This window comes from Crocuta crocuta, unplaced genomic scaffold (genome assembly GCF_008692635.1).
Source record: "Crocuta crocuta isolate KB4526 unplaced genomic scaffold, BGI_CrCroc_1.0 scaffold228, whole genome shotgun sequence".
Classification (NCBI taxonomy): Eukaryota; Metazoa; Chordata; class Mammalia; order Carnivora; family Hyaenidae; genus Crocuta; species Crocuta crocuta.
The window spans coordinates 2257852-2271852 of NW_027532820.1; the positions used below are offsets into that span (position 1 = coordinate 2257852).

Below are 14001 nucleotides of genomic sequence, written 5' to 3' on the forward strand. Positions count from 1 at the left end.
AAGAGCCATTAAGTAGGGCCAGTGGCAACGTGCACCACTCCCCACCCCCCGCCACAGACACACACAGTAACTCCCCCAGACGAAGCCTGGGAAGACCCACCCAGCCCTGGACTCTGGCAAAAGGATGTTGTGCGTCCAGACTAATGACCGGGGCGCTCTAGAAGCAGCTGGCAGCCGTGCTGAGTCTCTGGCCCTAAGGAGACAGAAAAATCAAGACGTTGTAACAAAACATGTTGGTTTTTATTTGTTTTTCAACGTTGTTGTGTAGAGAAAAGAGATTAGCAACGAGAGCAAATTTAAAAGAGTAATGTAGGGAGATGCTTTTTAGGTGGGGAAAATTCAGCTTAAGTGGGGCTCTTGTGACTGCAGCCTCCCTCCCCGCCCCCCGTGCCGGCTGGTGAAGACCGCCCAGACAGCCGCCTCCCCAGCTCCCACCGCTCACCTGCCAGGCTCCTGAAAGGGTAGGAGAGTGGCGTCTTCTGGCATTGCTTAATCAAGTGGGAAATTTACAGAGAAAACAGAAGCTGGGCTAATGCATTTCATTATCAGCCGAGCGCCTTGAGCCACATTTTTTTCAAAGCTGTGTTCATCTCTCATACTTTTGAACGTGCTTTCCTCCAAAATGTACCCCTACTTCATCATGACACATTCTTAGAAAAGAAAACGCACTCTGTGGTCTCCTTGGCTTTCATTACTAACTACATGTGAAAATTTCCCTCTGCGTTTAGGTGGTTTCCTTCGGAAGCTCCAGCCCGTAACCCTGTCTGTCGTGTGAAGGGGCAGAACCCTACAGGCAGGGATGGGTTTATATTGGAGTTCTGACTGGTACCCAGACCATGGAGTCATGAACAGCGCTCTACAATTGTAATATCTGAAGACATTTTAGGAGACTAACGGTTTTAGAAGCTGATGATTAAAAAAAAAAATAGTGTTTCCTTACAAAAGTGTGATTCAGACTCCTCAGAAGGGGGATCATTGGCATTAACGAATATTGGATTTTATCTCCTTACTCTGGGTAGAGGCGACTGGTTTTCTATATTACTGCAAATAGAACACCTATATTTCAGAATTCCTTTGTAAAAACTGGGCATTCTCTAAGATGGGTTTCCTGGGTTTTCAGTTACAAAAGGCAACTCCCAGGCAAACCCCAGGAGAGATTCCCAGGTTATTTGCTCATCTGGCTGGAGCATAATGGTAATGAAGTCCACGGATGCGCTCGCTGGTAGGCCTGTCCTGGAGCCACAGACCTACCCTTCATCTCGGCCAGCCGTCCGCCTGCGCTCCCTGCCCACGGAAGGACCAAGGCCAAGGATTGAGGGATCGCTGCCACACAGTGCAAGAGCCACGGGCCCTTTGGAGGGGGCGGTAGTGGCGCCCTGGATTTGAAAGATAGGATTTGATGTAGCGTTCATATAGAAATGGCCGCCTGCACTTCCCACTTGCTAATGGTGTCTCCCCTTCTTCCTTTCCAGGGCCCCTGAAATCATCCTTGGTTTACCCTTCTGTGAGGCAATTGATATGTGGTCCCTGGGCTGTGTCATTGCTGAGCTGTTCCTGGGCTGGCCGCTCTATCCAGGAGCTTCCGAGTATGATCAGGTGGGTCCAGATAGCTCAGGTGGTCGCAGTAAGCACGCCCTTTACAGCATGACATGTGGACGGGGTTGTAGGGTGTTTCCTTGTCTCTGACACCTTACTTCCCGCACCTGTGCTTTTCTCTTATTCCTCTTTCTTTCCCCTCTTTCTCCTATTACTTCTTTCTTTCCCTATAAAATTGTCATTTTTCTCAAAGGCACTAGAGCCATTAGTATACCATATGTATGGTGACAGGAAACGCCCTGACCTCATTCTCCTCTTTTCTTGCAGATTCGGTATATTTCACAAACACAGGGTTTGCCAGCTGAGTATTTATTAAGCGCAGGGACAAAGACAACTAGGTTTTTCAACCGTGACACAGACTCACCATATCCTTTGTGGAGGCTGAAGGTAGGAAGAGCATCCGCACCGCTCCTCACCCGTGCCCAACACTCAGGGAGGAAGGGCACCGTCCACTTGGCGGGAGCTCTTGCCGTCGGCACGCTGATCCTGCACTTCGCTTTGTTCAACCGGCAGCCCGGGGGAGGGGGCGACCGTTTTTGATACATGAGGTGCATGAATTCGAATGTCCAAAAGCACCACTTTGCTTGGCCGGCTGCCTGCGAAGCTCAAATCCCAAGTTCCGGTGGCTAAACTCTTGGGATTTAATCCCAGCGAATCCTAATGACTTGTCGGGGGTGTGCTAGAGACAGAAATGAGCCACCCCCCGTCTTCCAGGATCTGCTAGTCCAGAGATGCATGCGGGGAGCCCAAGCCCCCCACCCCGCCACCCTGCCATCACACGTGCCCCGCTGCTGGTAGGAATAGAGCGGGGGGCCAGGAGGAGCATTTGAGTGGGGCCCTAAAAGATGAAGAGGGTCTTCCAGGCAGAGGAAACAGCGTCAGCGAGGTGACAGCCTAAGACTCTGGAGGGGGCTGTCTGTCCCAGCCGGCAGGTGGTATGGTGCACCCCTGCACACCATCACCTCTTGAGTGGTTTTACTTTAACGGAAACATATTTTGCTTTCACTTTGATCTGTGCCTAGTAATTAGAATTAATGTATTTTCCTGGGAAGGAGAAGATAATGCAAGTCTCAAGTATACTTTGTGCTCATTTTAGGTGTTTCTTTTTCTTTTTCTTTTTTTTTTCTTTTTTTTTTGCAAGAGAGTGGGTGAGGGTTTTTTGTTTGTTGGGGTTTTTTTTGTTTGTTAATCTGTTTGACAGAAACCACAGCCAAAATCTAATACGATTTAAAGATAACGTGTGGCCAATAGTTGCAGAAGATCTAGAAAAGAGATTTGAGGGCGAAGCAAGCATTCTAAGGGTATTGATGAGAGGGCTGGCATTTGGCACCTGTGAGAGCGAGCAGCTCAAGGTCAGGTCCAGTAAAAAAACGAGTTCGGGGCTGGAGGAGGGTGAGGCCAGGCAGGGGCAGGGTTCACTTTTATGTCTCCAGCTGGGGCCTCAGTCCTACTTGTCCAGCTATTTCTGGGATCAGAGCCTGGATCCTAGCACTTCAGATATGCCACCCTTGAGTGAGGATATGAGGATTAATTACCTGTGGCCCACAGGTGCATCCAGAATCCACAGTAACTGGAGACAGCAGCCCCCTAGACCGAGGCCAGTGCAGGCACCATACATGCATGGCCCAGTCCCAGGCGGAGGGGCAGCACAGAACAGACGCCGGGGCCAGATGCCACCTCCTAGCCATGCGGCCTCAGCGAACTCCCTGAGCTTGCCATTCCTCTTTCTCCCTCTGGAAAGTGGGTCGGTGATCGTCCTCCCTAGGGTGGCTGTAAACAGCACCGAATGAGTTCTTGTGCCTTAGAATAGTGCCTGGCATGCAGTGAGAGCCATCTATACGAAAGTTTGAGAAATAAAAGTAAATTACAATTTAAAACCATATGGAAAAGGGCTTCCGCTTTTCCACATGTGGAATCTTACCTTATCCCTTAAACTTAGGGGAGAATGTAGGGTTTTCAGGGAGAGCGTATCTTGGTCATCTTGGAACCCCTGGATCTGATTCAGAGCAGGCTCTCGACAGGTCTTGGTGGGGAGGAAAGAAGAGAGATGAGTTAGTGTGGAGGATGAAGAAGGAAAGCAGTTGAGTGCACAGGTCACTTTAAGAAGAATCAGAGTGTCCTCTGAAAGATGGGAAAAGACCCTCCATGAGAGGCAGAAGCTCCAGGGTCTGAGTCACGGGACCAGGAAATAATTCACATGACCACTCAGCTTTTGCCTCTTTTGACCAGACACCAGATGACCATGAAGCAGAGACGGGGATTAAGTCGAAAGAAGCAAGAAAGTACATTTTCAACTGTTTAGATGATATGGCCCAGGTAAGCCCCATGGGTGAGTACGATGAGCTGAGAATAAGCGATGTTACCGCTCCAAAATCACGCACAGCGAGAGTTCTGCATAATAGAAGATGGCGGGTAGAAATGCACATTACTCAACTGCAGTGGTTGACCTTGACCTTGACCTTGAACAGTGACATGCCACTCGTAGTAAGAATACCATTGGGTGGTGGAACATTTTCAGAACCTTACAGCAGCTCTTTACTGGTTCCCATTTGTAAAAGAAAAAAAAAAGTACTAGCCAATCTTACTGATGTTCTCATGAGAAGAATTCAAGCTCAGTAGTACATTCGAGTCTAATGCCCACGACTCGGTGTATTAGCTCCCCGGGACTACCCTAGCAACGTACTGTGCACTGGGTGGCTTCAGACAGCAGACATGGGTATTCTTCCACAGTTCAAGAGGCTAGAGATTTGAAATTAAAGTACCACTAGGGCCATGTTCCCTCTGAAAGCTCTAGAAGGAAACTGTCCTGTGCCTCAGTCCTAGTGTCTGCTGGCCTCTGGCAGTCCTCAGTGTTCCTTGATGTGTAGCTGACTGACCCCGACCAATTCATCCTAATTTCCTGTGGCCTTTATTCCTGGGTTTCCTCTTGTGTCTGTGCCCAAATGTCCCTCATCTTTCTCTTATAAAGATACCAGTCACTGGATTTGGGACCCACCATAGGGTACTCCAGCTCACCGCAGGGACCATAGGCTCTCTCCTTTGTGCCCAGAGAAAATTCTAGAACTTCAGCTGTTTTTAGTGTAAGGACTAGTCTACAATCAGGGCAACCCAAAGAGTATTTCCTAAAAGCAACAAGAAGAAAAGCCATAGACCAGGAAACACTAAGCACACTTCCTCCTAAGGGTGAGTGGAACCAAAAATCATGATTCTGAGTAAAGGGTACTTGTTGGTTGATTGGAAGCTGAGATTGTCTGAGAAAACTGAAACTACTTTCCAGAGCATGCCTTGGAAAATAATAGAAAGCACCACAAAACAGGCCTTTCAAAAACAGTCCAAGGCTTACTCTTGGAAGAAAAATCCTGGGTTCACATACCCCGCTTATCTTGGCCAGAGGTGAGCCCAGTGAACACAGGGGCTAAAACACTTCTGGCACTAACGCGGGGCACTTCCGGAGACAGATACGCTGTAGACAGAGGAAGAGGTCACGCTGGCCTCTGAAGGTTAAATACATAACCCTTTTTGCATGTCATTGTTTACAACTTGGTTGTCGTTATTGTTTTTCAGTTGTAAAATATACATAGCACAAAATTGGGGCACCTGCATGGCTCTGTCCCTCAGGCCGCTGACTGTTGTTCTCAGCTCAGGTCTTGAGCCTCAGAGTCTTGAGTTCAAGCCCCACACTGGACTCCTCAATGGATGTGGAGCCTACTTAAAAAGAAAAGGAAAAAAACTGACCATGCTGACCGTTTTTAAGTATATAATTGAGTAGTATCAAGTATAACCCCATTGTTATGCAACGAATGTCCAGAAGTCTTTCCACCTTGGGATCATTGTTCACGCGGTGTGACATGAAGTACATTTCAACTTAACTGATGGAAGCAGGCACAGGGCACGGCGTGTCACGTCTGTGTATTTTCTAGCACGAGCAGTGACCCGCCCCCTCCCCCACGCATGGCCACCATCCACCTTTCCTGCAGAGGACTCGGCCGCAGTCTGTAGGCAGTAACAACCCGTAGCAGTGCCTGCAGCAGGACCCACACAGCATTCTGGACACTGGGCAGGGGCGGCAGAGATGGGGATGGAGTCCCCGGCAGGGACGAAGGGAAGTGGGGGGGACGGGCGGCAGAGCGGGGTTTTGGTAACCTGTGCCTGTTTGCCCCCAGGTGAACATGACAACAGATTTGGAAGGGAGCGACCTGTTGGTGGAGAAGGCAGACCGGCGGGAGTTCATCGACCTGTTAAAGAAGATGCTGACCATTGACGCTGATAAGAGAATCACTCCAATCGAAACCCTGAACCACCCCTTTGTCACCATGACACACCTACTCGATTTTCCCCACAGCACACAGTAGGTGTCTTGCTCGATGCTTTTTACCAGCGGTCAGCAGACTTTTTCTTTAAAGCCTCAGATAGTAAATATGTTGGGCTTTGCAGCCATATGGTCCGTGTCGCGACCACTCCACTCCGCCATTATAGCCGACAGGAGCCGGAGCCCATAGGGAAACCGATGAGGGAGGCTGCATTTCAATAAAATGTTATTTGTAGAAACAGGTGGCAGCCAGATTGGGTGGCCCTAGGCCACACTTTGCTCTACACCAAAAAACAGGGAACGGGAGAGCATGGGAGAGCTCAAGCCTGGGTGAACCCCACCCTGGGGGTCGTTGCATAAATGGGGTGCTGACAACGGCAGCGTCTGGAAAACAAATCCATTTTCGGTACCAGAGGTCACTCCCAGAATGTTCTAGTTTGGATTTGGATTTGCTCATCCATGCATTCATCCAACGCAGTAGGCTTGCGCTGGAGTAGAGCACAGGGCAGAGCAGACGGGGCCCCTGCCCACAGGGGCTTCCAGTCTGCGGGTGAGGGAAAGACATCACGCGGGTGAGCCCCAAAGAAGCGGCTGTGACCAGGGAAAGTGGGCTGCAGTGGGGGCTGGGCAGGGCGGCCCCTGAGGAAATGACCACTGAAGGACGAGCTACAGGTCACCAGTGAAAAGGCCAGCCAGGGCGGAAAGGGTACTGCCCTCGTGGTGACTCCCAGCACAGGGCCTAGGGTTCGGATGGAAGGGAGGCCTCGGGATGAGCCAGGCAAGGCCCCATGTTAAGGGTTTGGGTCTTCATCCTAAGAGCAGTGCAAGTCACAGAGGGACTTCTAAGCCCGGGATGGCCGGTTAGGGCCGCGTTTGACAGAGACCTGCCTGGTGCTGCACCATCAAGTCAGAGAAGCCTGGGGAAAGTGCCCGTGAAGGGAGGCACCGTGAGAGCTGCCCGTGGCCTGAGAGAGCTGTCTGAGGGGAAGCAGCGGCCGGCTGAGCAGGCTGTGGAACTGGGGGGGAGCAGGGGGGGGGGGGATGGGANGGGACCCGAGCAGTTCAGGATGCTGGTGGGAAGTGTCTGCAGTGCACGGGATTGAAGAGAAGGATGCAGAGGTTTCCGAGAGGCCGGAAGGGGCCAGGACGGCAAGGCCAAGGTCACGGGCAGGGGAAGTACATGGACATCGGGAGGCGTGCCGGCTGGGCCAGCGAAGTGGCTGTTCTTCAGGCAGCTCCTGTTTTCCCTTGTGGAGAGCGAGGTGGTTGGTGGCTGAAGAAGCGGAGGAAAGCCCGGGTGGTCGGGGCAGGCGGCGGCCGGGCCAAGTGAACAGAGCAACGGGGGAACAGCGTGGCAGCGGACATGAACGGGGCGGAGGGTAACCGGGCCCCCAGGTGACAGCAGGGAGACAACAGATCGTTCCTTGGGGTCATCCAGCTTGGAGCTTTGCCAGGCTGCTGAGAGAACAAGACAAACTAACAGACTTAGGGTGTTGGCAGGAGAGCAGTCATTATCCCAAATGATGGCTGTGGGAGGCTTAGCTGTGAAGGGAAAGGAAGTAAAGACAGAGGGGCCGGCGGGGCCAGACAGTCTGATCACCTTGAAGGTGGGTGACTTCAGCAGCAGCTGAACGAGCCGGATGGGCGGAAGTGTGGCCGGGGGATGGGACGCTTGAACTTGCAGTTTGGGGAAGCGGGGAAGGGTGGCCGGCATTGACTTTGGGCCACTGGGACGAGAAGTGAGAAGCCAGGGTGTCTGACCTCTGAGGCCCTTGCCCAGTGGGCAGAGAGTGGGGCACAGGCTCCAGCCTGCTGGGGAGCGGGGAGACCAGGGTGGCAAAGCAGGGGGAGGAGGAGTTTGCAAAGGCTGGAGTAACAAAGCACACTGAAGGCTGACTGGCTTCAACAGCAGCAGTTCGTGTTCTTACGGTTCTAGAAGACAAGACCAAACACCAAGATGAAGGTGTTGGGCAGCACTGTTTCTTCCAAGGCTGCTCTGCTCAGCTTCTAGATGGCCAGCTCCTCCCTATATCCTCAAGTGGTCCTTCTAGACACGTCTGTGTCCTAATTTCCTCCTCCTCGCAGGCAATTGGATTAGGGCCCACTCTGATGGCCTCATTTTTACCTCTTTAAAGATCGCATCTCCACATGCAGCCACGTGCTAAAGCACTGGGGCTTAGGACTTCAGCATATGGGTCTGGGGGCAGGGCTCAGCCCATATCAGAGCGTAATGAGGGATATCACTTCAGCCTCTCAACCTGGAGGCCCTTGGGATGTGAAGGAACAGATAGTCCCATCCCTGGAAGTCCTCAGGGAGAAGCAGTGCGCTCAAGAGAGCACCAGATTTTAGACGGGGAGATGAGGAAATGGGAATACGTGAAGAGGCTGAACGTGAGAGACCTTTGCACATCCTGGCTGTTCCTGCCACGGCCAGACTCTGATTGGGCCGAGTCTCAGGCTGGACTTGACCTTATCTGGTCTGCAGAAAGTGAGTGGGTGGCCCCCTAACTACCTCCTGATTTCAGTTCTGGTCCTTAGCAATTGCTGTTGAGCAAATCAGATCCCATGGCAACAACCAACAATGTCCAGTACAGAGAAGGAAGTTGGACCCCTCCTCTGCACACACTCATGACAGGATTTGTCCTATTTCTGGGGCCGTAGGGGTAAGTCAAGGAGTCAGTCTGCACCACAGAAGGAAGGTAGACTTGGTGATTTACCGGATAGGGCTCCCGTAAGATCAGTCTTTTTATATTCAGGGGCGAAGTGGAACATTTGTGAACCAGCCATGGTAGGGGAAGTAGGAGACGGAGTGGTCCTCTCCGGACAGCTCCCGGTTAGCCCTCCGCACTGTCAGTCAGACAGTCCCCTGCCCAACGTCAGGGGCGTAGCTGAATGACCTCAGGGTCCTGCCTACCTCTGACTTCTGTTAAGGAAGCAGCAGTAGAATCTTCACTGTACTTGGTGAAGACCAAGCTCATGGTGGAGACCATGAGCATGAGCTTCAAATTCAGAATTTGGTGTAGATCCAAGAGGATCACTGGCAATCTCAGAAAACGAGCCCCAGAAGGAAAGACAAGTCTTGGAGCACACTTAGGCTTACCTAAGAGTAGGCCTAACCCCTAAGCGTCCCTAGAACAGGCTCGGAAGACCATGAGAACCTCAGGATGAGAAGAAAGCTCCAACCTCCACCCCTTCCGAAGACCCACACCCTTGGGGCTGGGCCAGTGCTGCCCCAACGTCTAGATTAACAGGTGAAAGAGACCCCACTCCTTTCTCCACACCAGGATTCTAGTGCACAAATTCCTTAAAAGCCATTCTCACAGAATTAACCCAGGGTGTAAGTGTTTGTTCTTCCTGAAACTCAAAACTCAAACCATTTCAATTAGAAAATTCTGCGTCTAAAAGTTTTGGGTTGAATTGTCACAAAACCATGATGCTTTAAATACACTCCAAAAAGAATACAAAATCCATCACTTTATTCCTTCAGCATCCATGTGAAAGCACTTAGCAGTTGGCTTGGTACTTAGTACGTGCCCAAAACATGTTGGCATTACCAGCGTTATTAGTAGTATTTTTAGCTATTCATTACCATAGAATGTTTTCCTTTTTCTCCAGGGTGATCAGTGTTTATTTCATGTGCACTGTGTGGCCATTTTAAGTAGTCATGAACTCAGAAAGGATTCTCTGGGCATGTTCGGACCACCCATCATGGAAAGGATGTTTGGGGGTAGCCCTCACGCACCTGCTTGGCCCAAAATATAGCGTACCCATAGCACACATGTGTAATCTCAAAGGAGTAGAACATCAATATTTAATTTATATTCAGTTATTACACTACTTATAATCAAAATAAGTATTTAAAATTGAAATCCAAATGCTATTTTACTATCCTGCATGTTAGCATTTGAGGAAAAGTACGTTTAATTAGAAGACAGAAGTGAATGAGAAACAAGGTGTAAATTCTGAAGGACACTTTATGGTGGATTTTCAGGAACTCAGTGGATGAGGCCCCTGTGGCTTCCCTTTCCTTGATTTACGTTCATAACTAGGGTTCTGTTTTGATTCACAAATGCAATGGAGGAAGAAAAAGAGGAAGAGAACTTCTGTTTCATGTAACTGGGAAAGAATGAGAAGAGCAAAAGGGAGGAGAAGGAAGTTAAGGAGGATGTGTTTGTACACATGAAGACTGCTACTAATCAGCTCTTCGCCTTGGCAGATTACCGATCTGTCCTCTCTAAAACTTAACACCTTTAACTGGTAAACAGGGACAACAGTCCTATCTCCCTCTGCTGGTTGTTGTAGGACTGAGTGACAGAGTGCTTGCCAACAACTGCCACCCTTCTCAATCAGCGGTAACCACTATACTCAATTATTACTAGTATTGCTGGCCCCGTTAACATGTGCAGTTCCAGTGGGAACAAAGTGTCCCCGTGTCGGGATACGGGGTTGGGATACGGGGTTGGCCGGTTCCTTGGCTGTCCCCTAGATGGCGCTAGTGCCCCAGAAGCGCAAGGAGTTGTCTTTGGTAAGGTGGAGGCAGGTCCGAAGCTGCTTGTTTAATGTTCCCATAGTAAACCATAAACCACCCCAAACGCTGAGAATGAGCAGTGAAGTTGGTTTAGCAGATCAGCGATATGAGGAAAATACAGCAAGAGCCGTCAAGTCTGTTGTGCTATGGAGAACCTTTACCCATCCTGGGGGGGAATTCATCTGAATAAAATTGACGAGCAAATGGCAGACTTCGCATGAGAAATCCAGGAAATTCAGACCTAAAGTTAAGTTTCCCCAGTGGTCTAGTTTACTAGATTAACTGTTCTCTCCCTTTCTCTCCGTCTTCTCCCCTTTATATTGTGTTACCCTCTTCTCTTTCCCTTATGCCTCTGCCTCTTGCATGAACAGCGTCAAATCGTGTTTCCAGAACATGGAGATTTGCAAGCGTCGGGTGAATATGTATGACACCGTGAACCAGAGCAAAACCCCTTTCATCACGCATGTGGCCCCCAGCACGTCCACCAACCTGACCATGACCTTCAACAACCAGCTGAACACTGTCCACAACCAGGTGAATGGGGAGTGAAGGGGAAGGTGGGCAGAGCTGACTGAGCCTCAGGAATTCTATTTTCCCACCAGACCTAGTCAGGAGACCGGATTCCTCCAGTATCATATAGAAGAGACAACAGACACAAAATGCCTCTACTGTCATGTTTAGTCAGAAAGTGTTTGCTTCCAAGGTTACTTCCTTTGAGAGACCCGGAGACTCCGTAAAGGCACACTTTCTGAGATAATCCCTCTTAGCGTTTCCCTTGGTCCTGAGGTGGGAGTAACGTGAAGTCTCCTGCTACAATCCTTTTATGCCTGACATCTGCCTGGTAAAGAATCCCAGCACTGGAAGGGACACTGGCGATCACCCCCTTCAGGTCCCTCCCCCTTGTCCCCACACTGCTGGGTCCACAGGATCTCCCTGCAGGACAGATAAACCCTGTCCTTTCTCCAGGTCACAGGTAAAATCAAGTCATCAGTCTGTCACCAGAATCCCAGCAGCAGGAACCAGAAGGGACCAGGAGAGTAAGGTTTTCTTCTCACAGATAACCAACATTTTGCAAAAAAATTAGCAGAACCCAACACTTAACATGCTGTTTAAAATATGGATAACACCCAGGAAATACTTACTGATTGAAGAATCTCCAAATCCTAGTCTGGGCTGCCTCTGGTATCTAAGAGATGTTTACTTTGATTCCCCAATTCCAGTCTTACCACTTCCCCCAAAGAACTAACTGCCCCTAGATTTTTTTCAGCCTTATATCAACCTGCAGTGGCCACAACCCTTGTGCGCGTGTGTGTGTGTGTGCGCGTGCGCGTGCGCATCCTTCCAGGGGAGAGGAGTGTGTATATTCCACTCCTGAAGTACACACACCTCCACCTGGCCATCCACTCTCTTCTGACCGGTCCCCTTCTGTCACTGACCCCAGCGTCCAGCCCCATCCCCTCTCCCCTCCCTCACGCCTCCCCTGTCCTAGCCATCCCTGCGGCACAGTGAGTTGCTGAGGCCTAGCCTTCTTCCCTGTCCTCTCTCCCCCGCCTAAACCCCAGGAGAGGCCACCTGCAACCTGCCGCCTGTGGGGACCACTGGTGTCCCTAAAGCTCTCCTCGGGGGGAAGAGCTTGTGCTCTCTAGGGCCGGGAGTCCAAAGAAACGAACGGTCCCTCCCAGTCCCTGGCCCTGCGCTCAGGCTGAGGTGTCCACAGCCAGACATAATGGGCTACTCGACAAAATACCACCATGGTGTTGTCCTTCATTACCAGAACCCCATCACATCAGCTGCCAGAAGGGTTAATATTATCCAGAAGCCCCTTTAAATTGACAGTGTCAGGGAGGGTTTCTGTGTGGGGCACAGGGGACGCAGGCGGGGCCCTGAAGCAAGCACAGAGGCTTGGAGAGAACGTGCTGGGAGGATTCGTGTGAGTCAGCAGGGCCTGCGCGCTGCAGGCCGTGAGCAGACTGTCCGGCTGGTGCCGTGAGCACAGACAGCAGAGGGAGATGCATTTGGAAGGGAAGGTTGGCCAAACCATGGGTAAGGAGTGCCAGACCCAAATGCGTACATAGTGTTTATTAGGCAGTAATTGGAAATTTGGGGGCAGAGGTGACGACATGCACGAAGTAGTCTTTTGGAAAGAATGTTCTAGCCTCAGTGCCCAATTATTGGAAGGGAAAAAGTAGAGACTAGAACTTCACCAAACAGACCCCAGGCACCAGGGCAGAGACCCTGAGAGTCAGGTTCCAGGGACGACCGGAAGGAGGCAGCCACATGGGAGGTAGAAGAGTCGAGTACCAGCGTGAGGGCCTGGAGGGTATCAGTCCCCAAAGAGGGAGGCTCAGGGCACAAGCCGGCAGCGGGAAGTGGGGGCGGGGGAGGCCTCCAGGACAGGTTCTCTGGGCCGGGGACAGAGAGGAAACACAGGCATGTCATCAGTAACAACACAGACACTGGCCCACGTGTGGCACGCACAACCCGGAGGCCCTCAACAGCCACGCGCTGTGGCACTGCGTACCCTAAAATCCAAACATGTACGCTTCATAACTTAGTGACTACTTTCAAGCAAATTAATTTGCTTAGCACTAAAACTGGGCACAAAACCTAAGTAGAAAAAAAAAATCATAAAAGACTTTTTATCAAATTTGACATGTTTACATCCCCTTCTTCAAACTCCACTTCCGTATGTGTCCAGGATCCTCTGTGGCTCTCTCCTCCTCGTCCGTAACCTCTAGTGGCAAGACCTGTGGTAGACAGTGCTGAGTTCGAAGACCCCAGTTGGTAACCTTCACCTATCTTGCTGCAGGATCCGTGTGAAGAAGATAGAGAATTCCCCATTTAGAACCGATTTTCCTTCTCTGGTCTCGCTTTCCATGCAAGTTCATTCTCAAGTGACGTCTCTTTCCGAAAGAGACAGGAGAGAGGACGCCCTTTCAGAATCCGTTCACCCCTCTCCATTTAAATTCCCCTGCGCCATCCGCGTCTTTCCTCTCTGCCCCCAGGCCCCGTGTGTCCCTCTCCCTGGCTGGCTGTTCCCATAGTGCGTTTATTTGCAGTAACGTGCTCAGATGCCGTCCGAGGGTATCTGTGAGCAGGGCTCCCCTCACAGCTTCGCAGGAAGGCCTCTCTCTTCCCCGTCCCGTGTCGGCCTCGCGCCACGTCTGTGTGCCTCCACCCTGCGCCCTGGGTGCCCGGGACGCCATGCCTGCAGAGGCCTCTGCCTGGGCTCCGCCTCCCAAGTGTGGACTGCAGGGAAGGGGCGTGTGAGCAGAGCTCGGAGGCTTGGGCCGGCAGGTCCACATTCGTGCACTGAGAGCCCCCCCTCCCCCCGAGTCACTGGACAGAGCGGGGTCAGGAAGGGAAGGCAGGCAGGGGGTCAGCTCTCCCCGCCATCACCGCGTTCCAGTGCAGCACCCAAGGGATCCAAGAGTCCTAAGTTCAGACCCGGCCCTCCGGGTTGTTGGAAAGTGGAAGGGCAGAACATCAACGGTCTCTGGCCTGATTTTTAACTCTGCGGTTTGTACACGTATGGCACGCAAGCTTCCGTTTGCACTCTTGTCTGGCC

At 51.2% G+C, this 14001-nt stretch overlaps 1 protein-coding gene across 1 annotated transcript in view; it reads left to right on the plus strand.

Annotated features, from left to right (window-relative positions):
• Positions 1-14001, plus strand: part of HIPK2 (homeodomain interacting protein kinase 2) — a 116960-nt gene that overhangs the window by 67289 nt on the left and 35670 nt on the right. The window contains exons 2-6 of the mRNA XM_077781078.1: positions 1473-1596; positions 1864-1983; positions 3826-3912; positions 5760-5944; positions 10805-10967. Of these exons, the coding sequence (XP_077637204.1) occupies positions 1473-1596; positions 1864-1983; positions 3826-3912; positions 5760-5944; positions 10805-10967 (679 nt within the window). The remainder of the gene's footprint in view (positions 1-1472; positions 1597-1863; positions 1984-3825; positions 3913-5759; positions 5945-10804; positions 10968-14001) is intronic.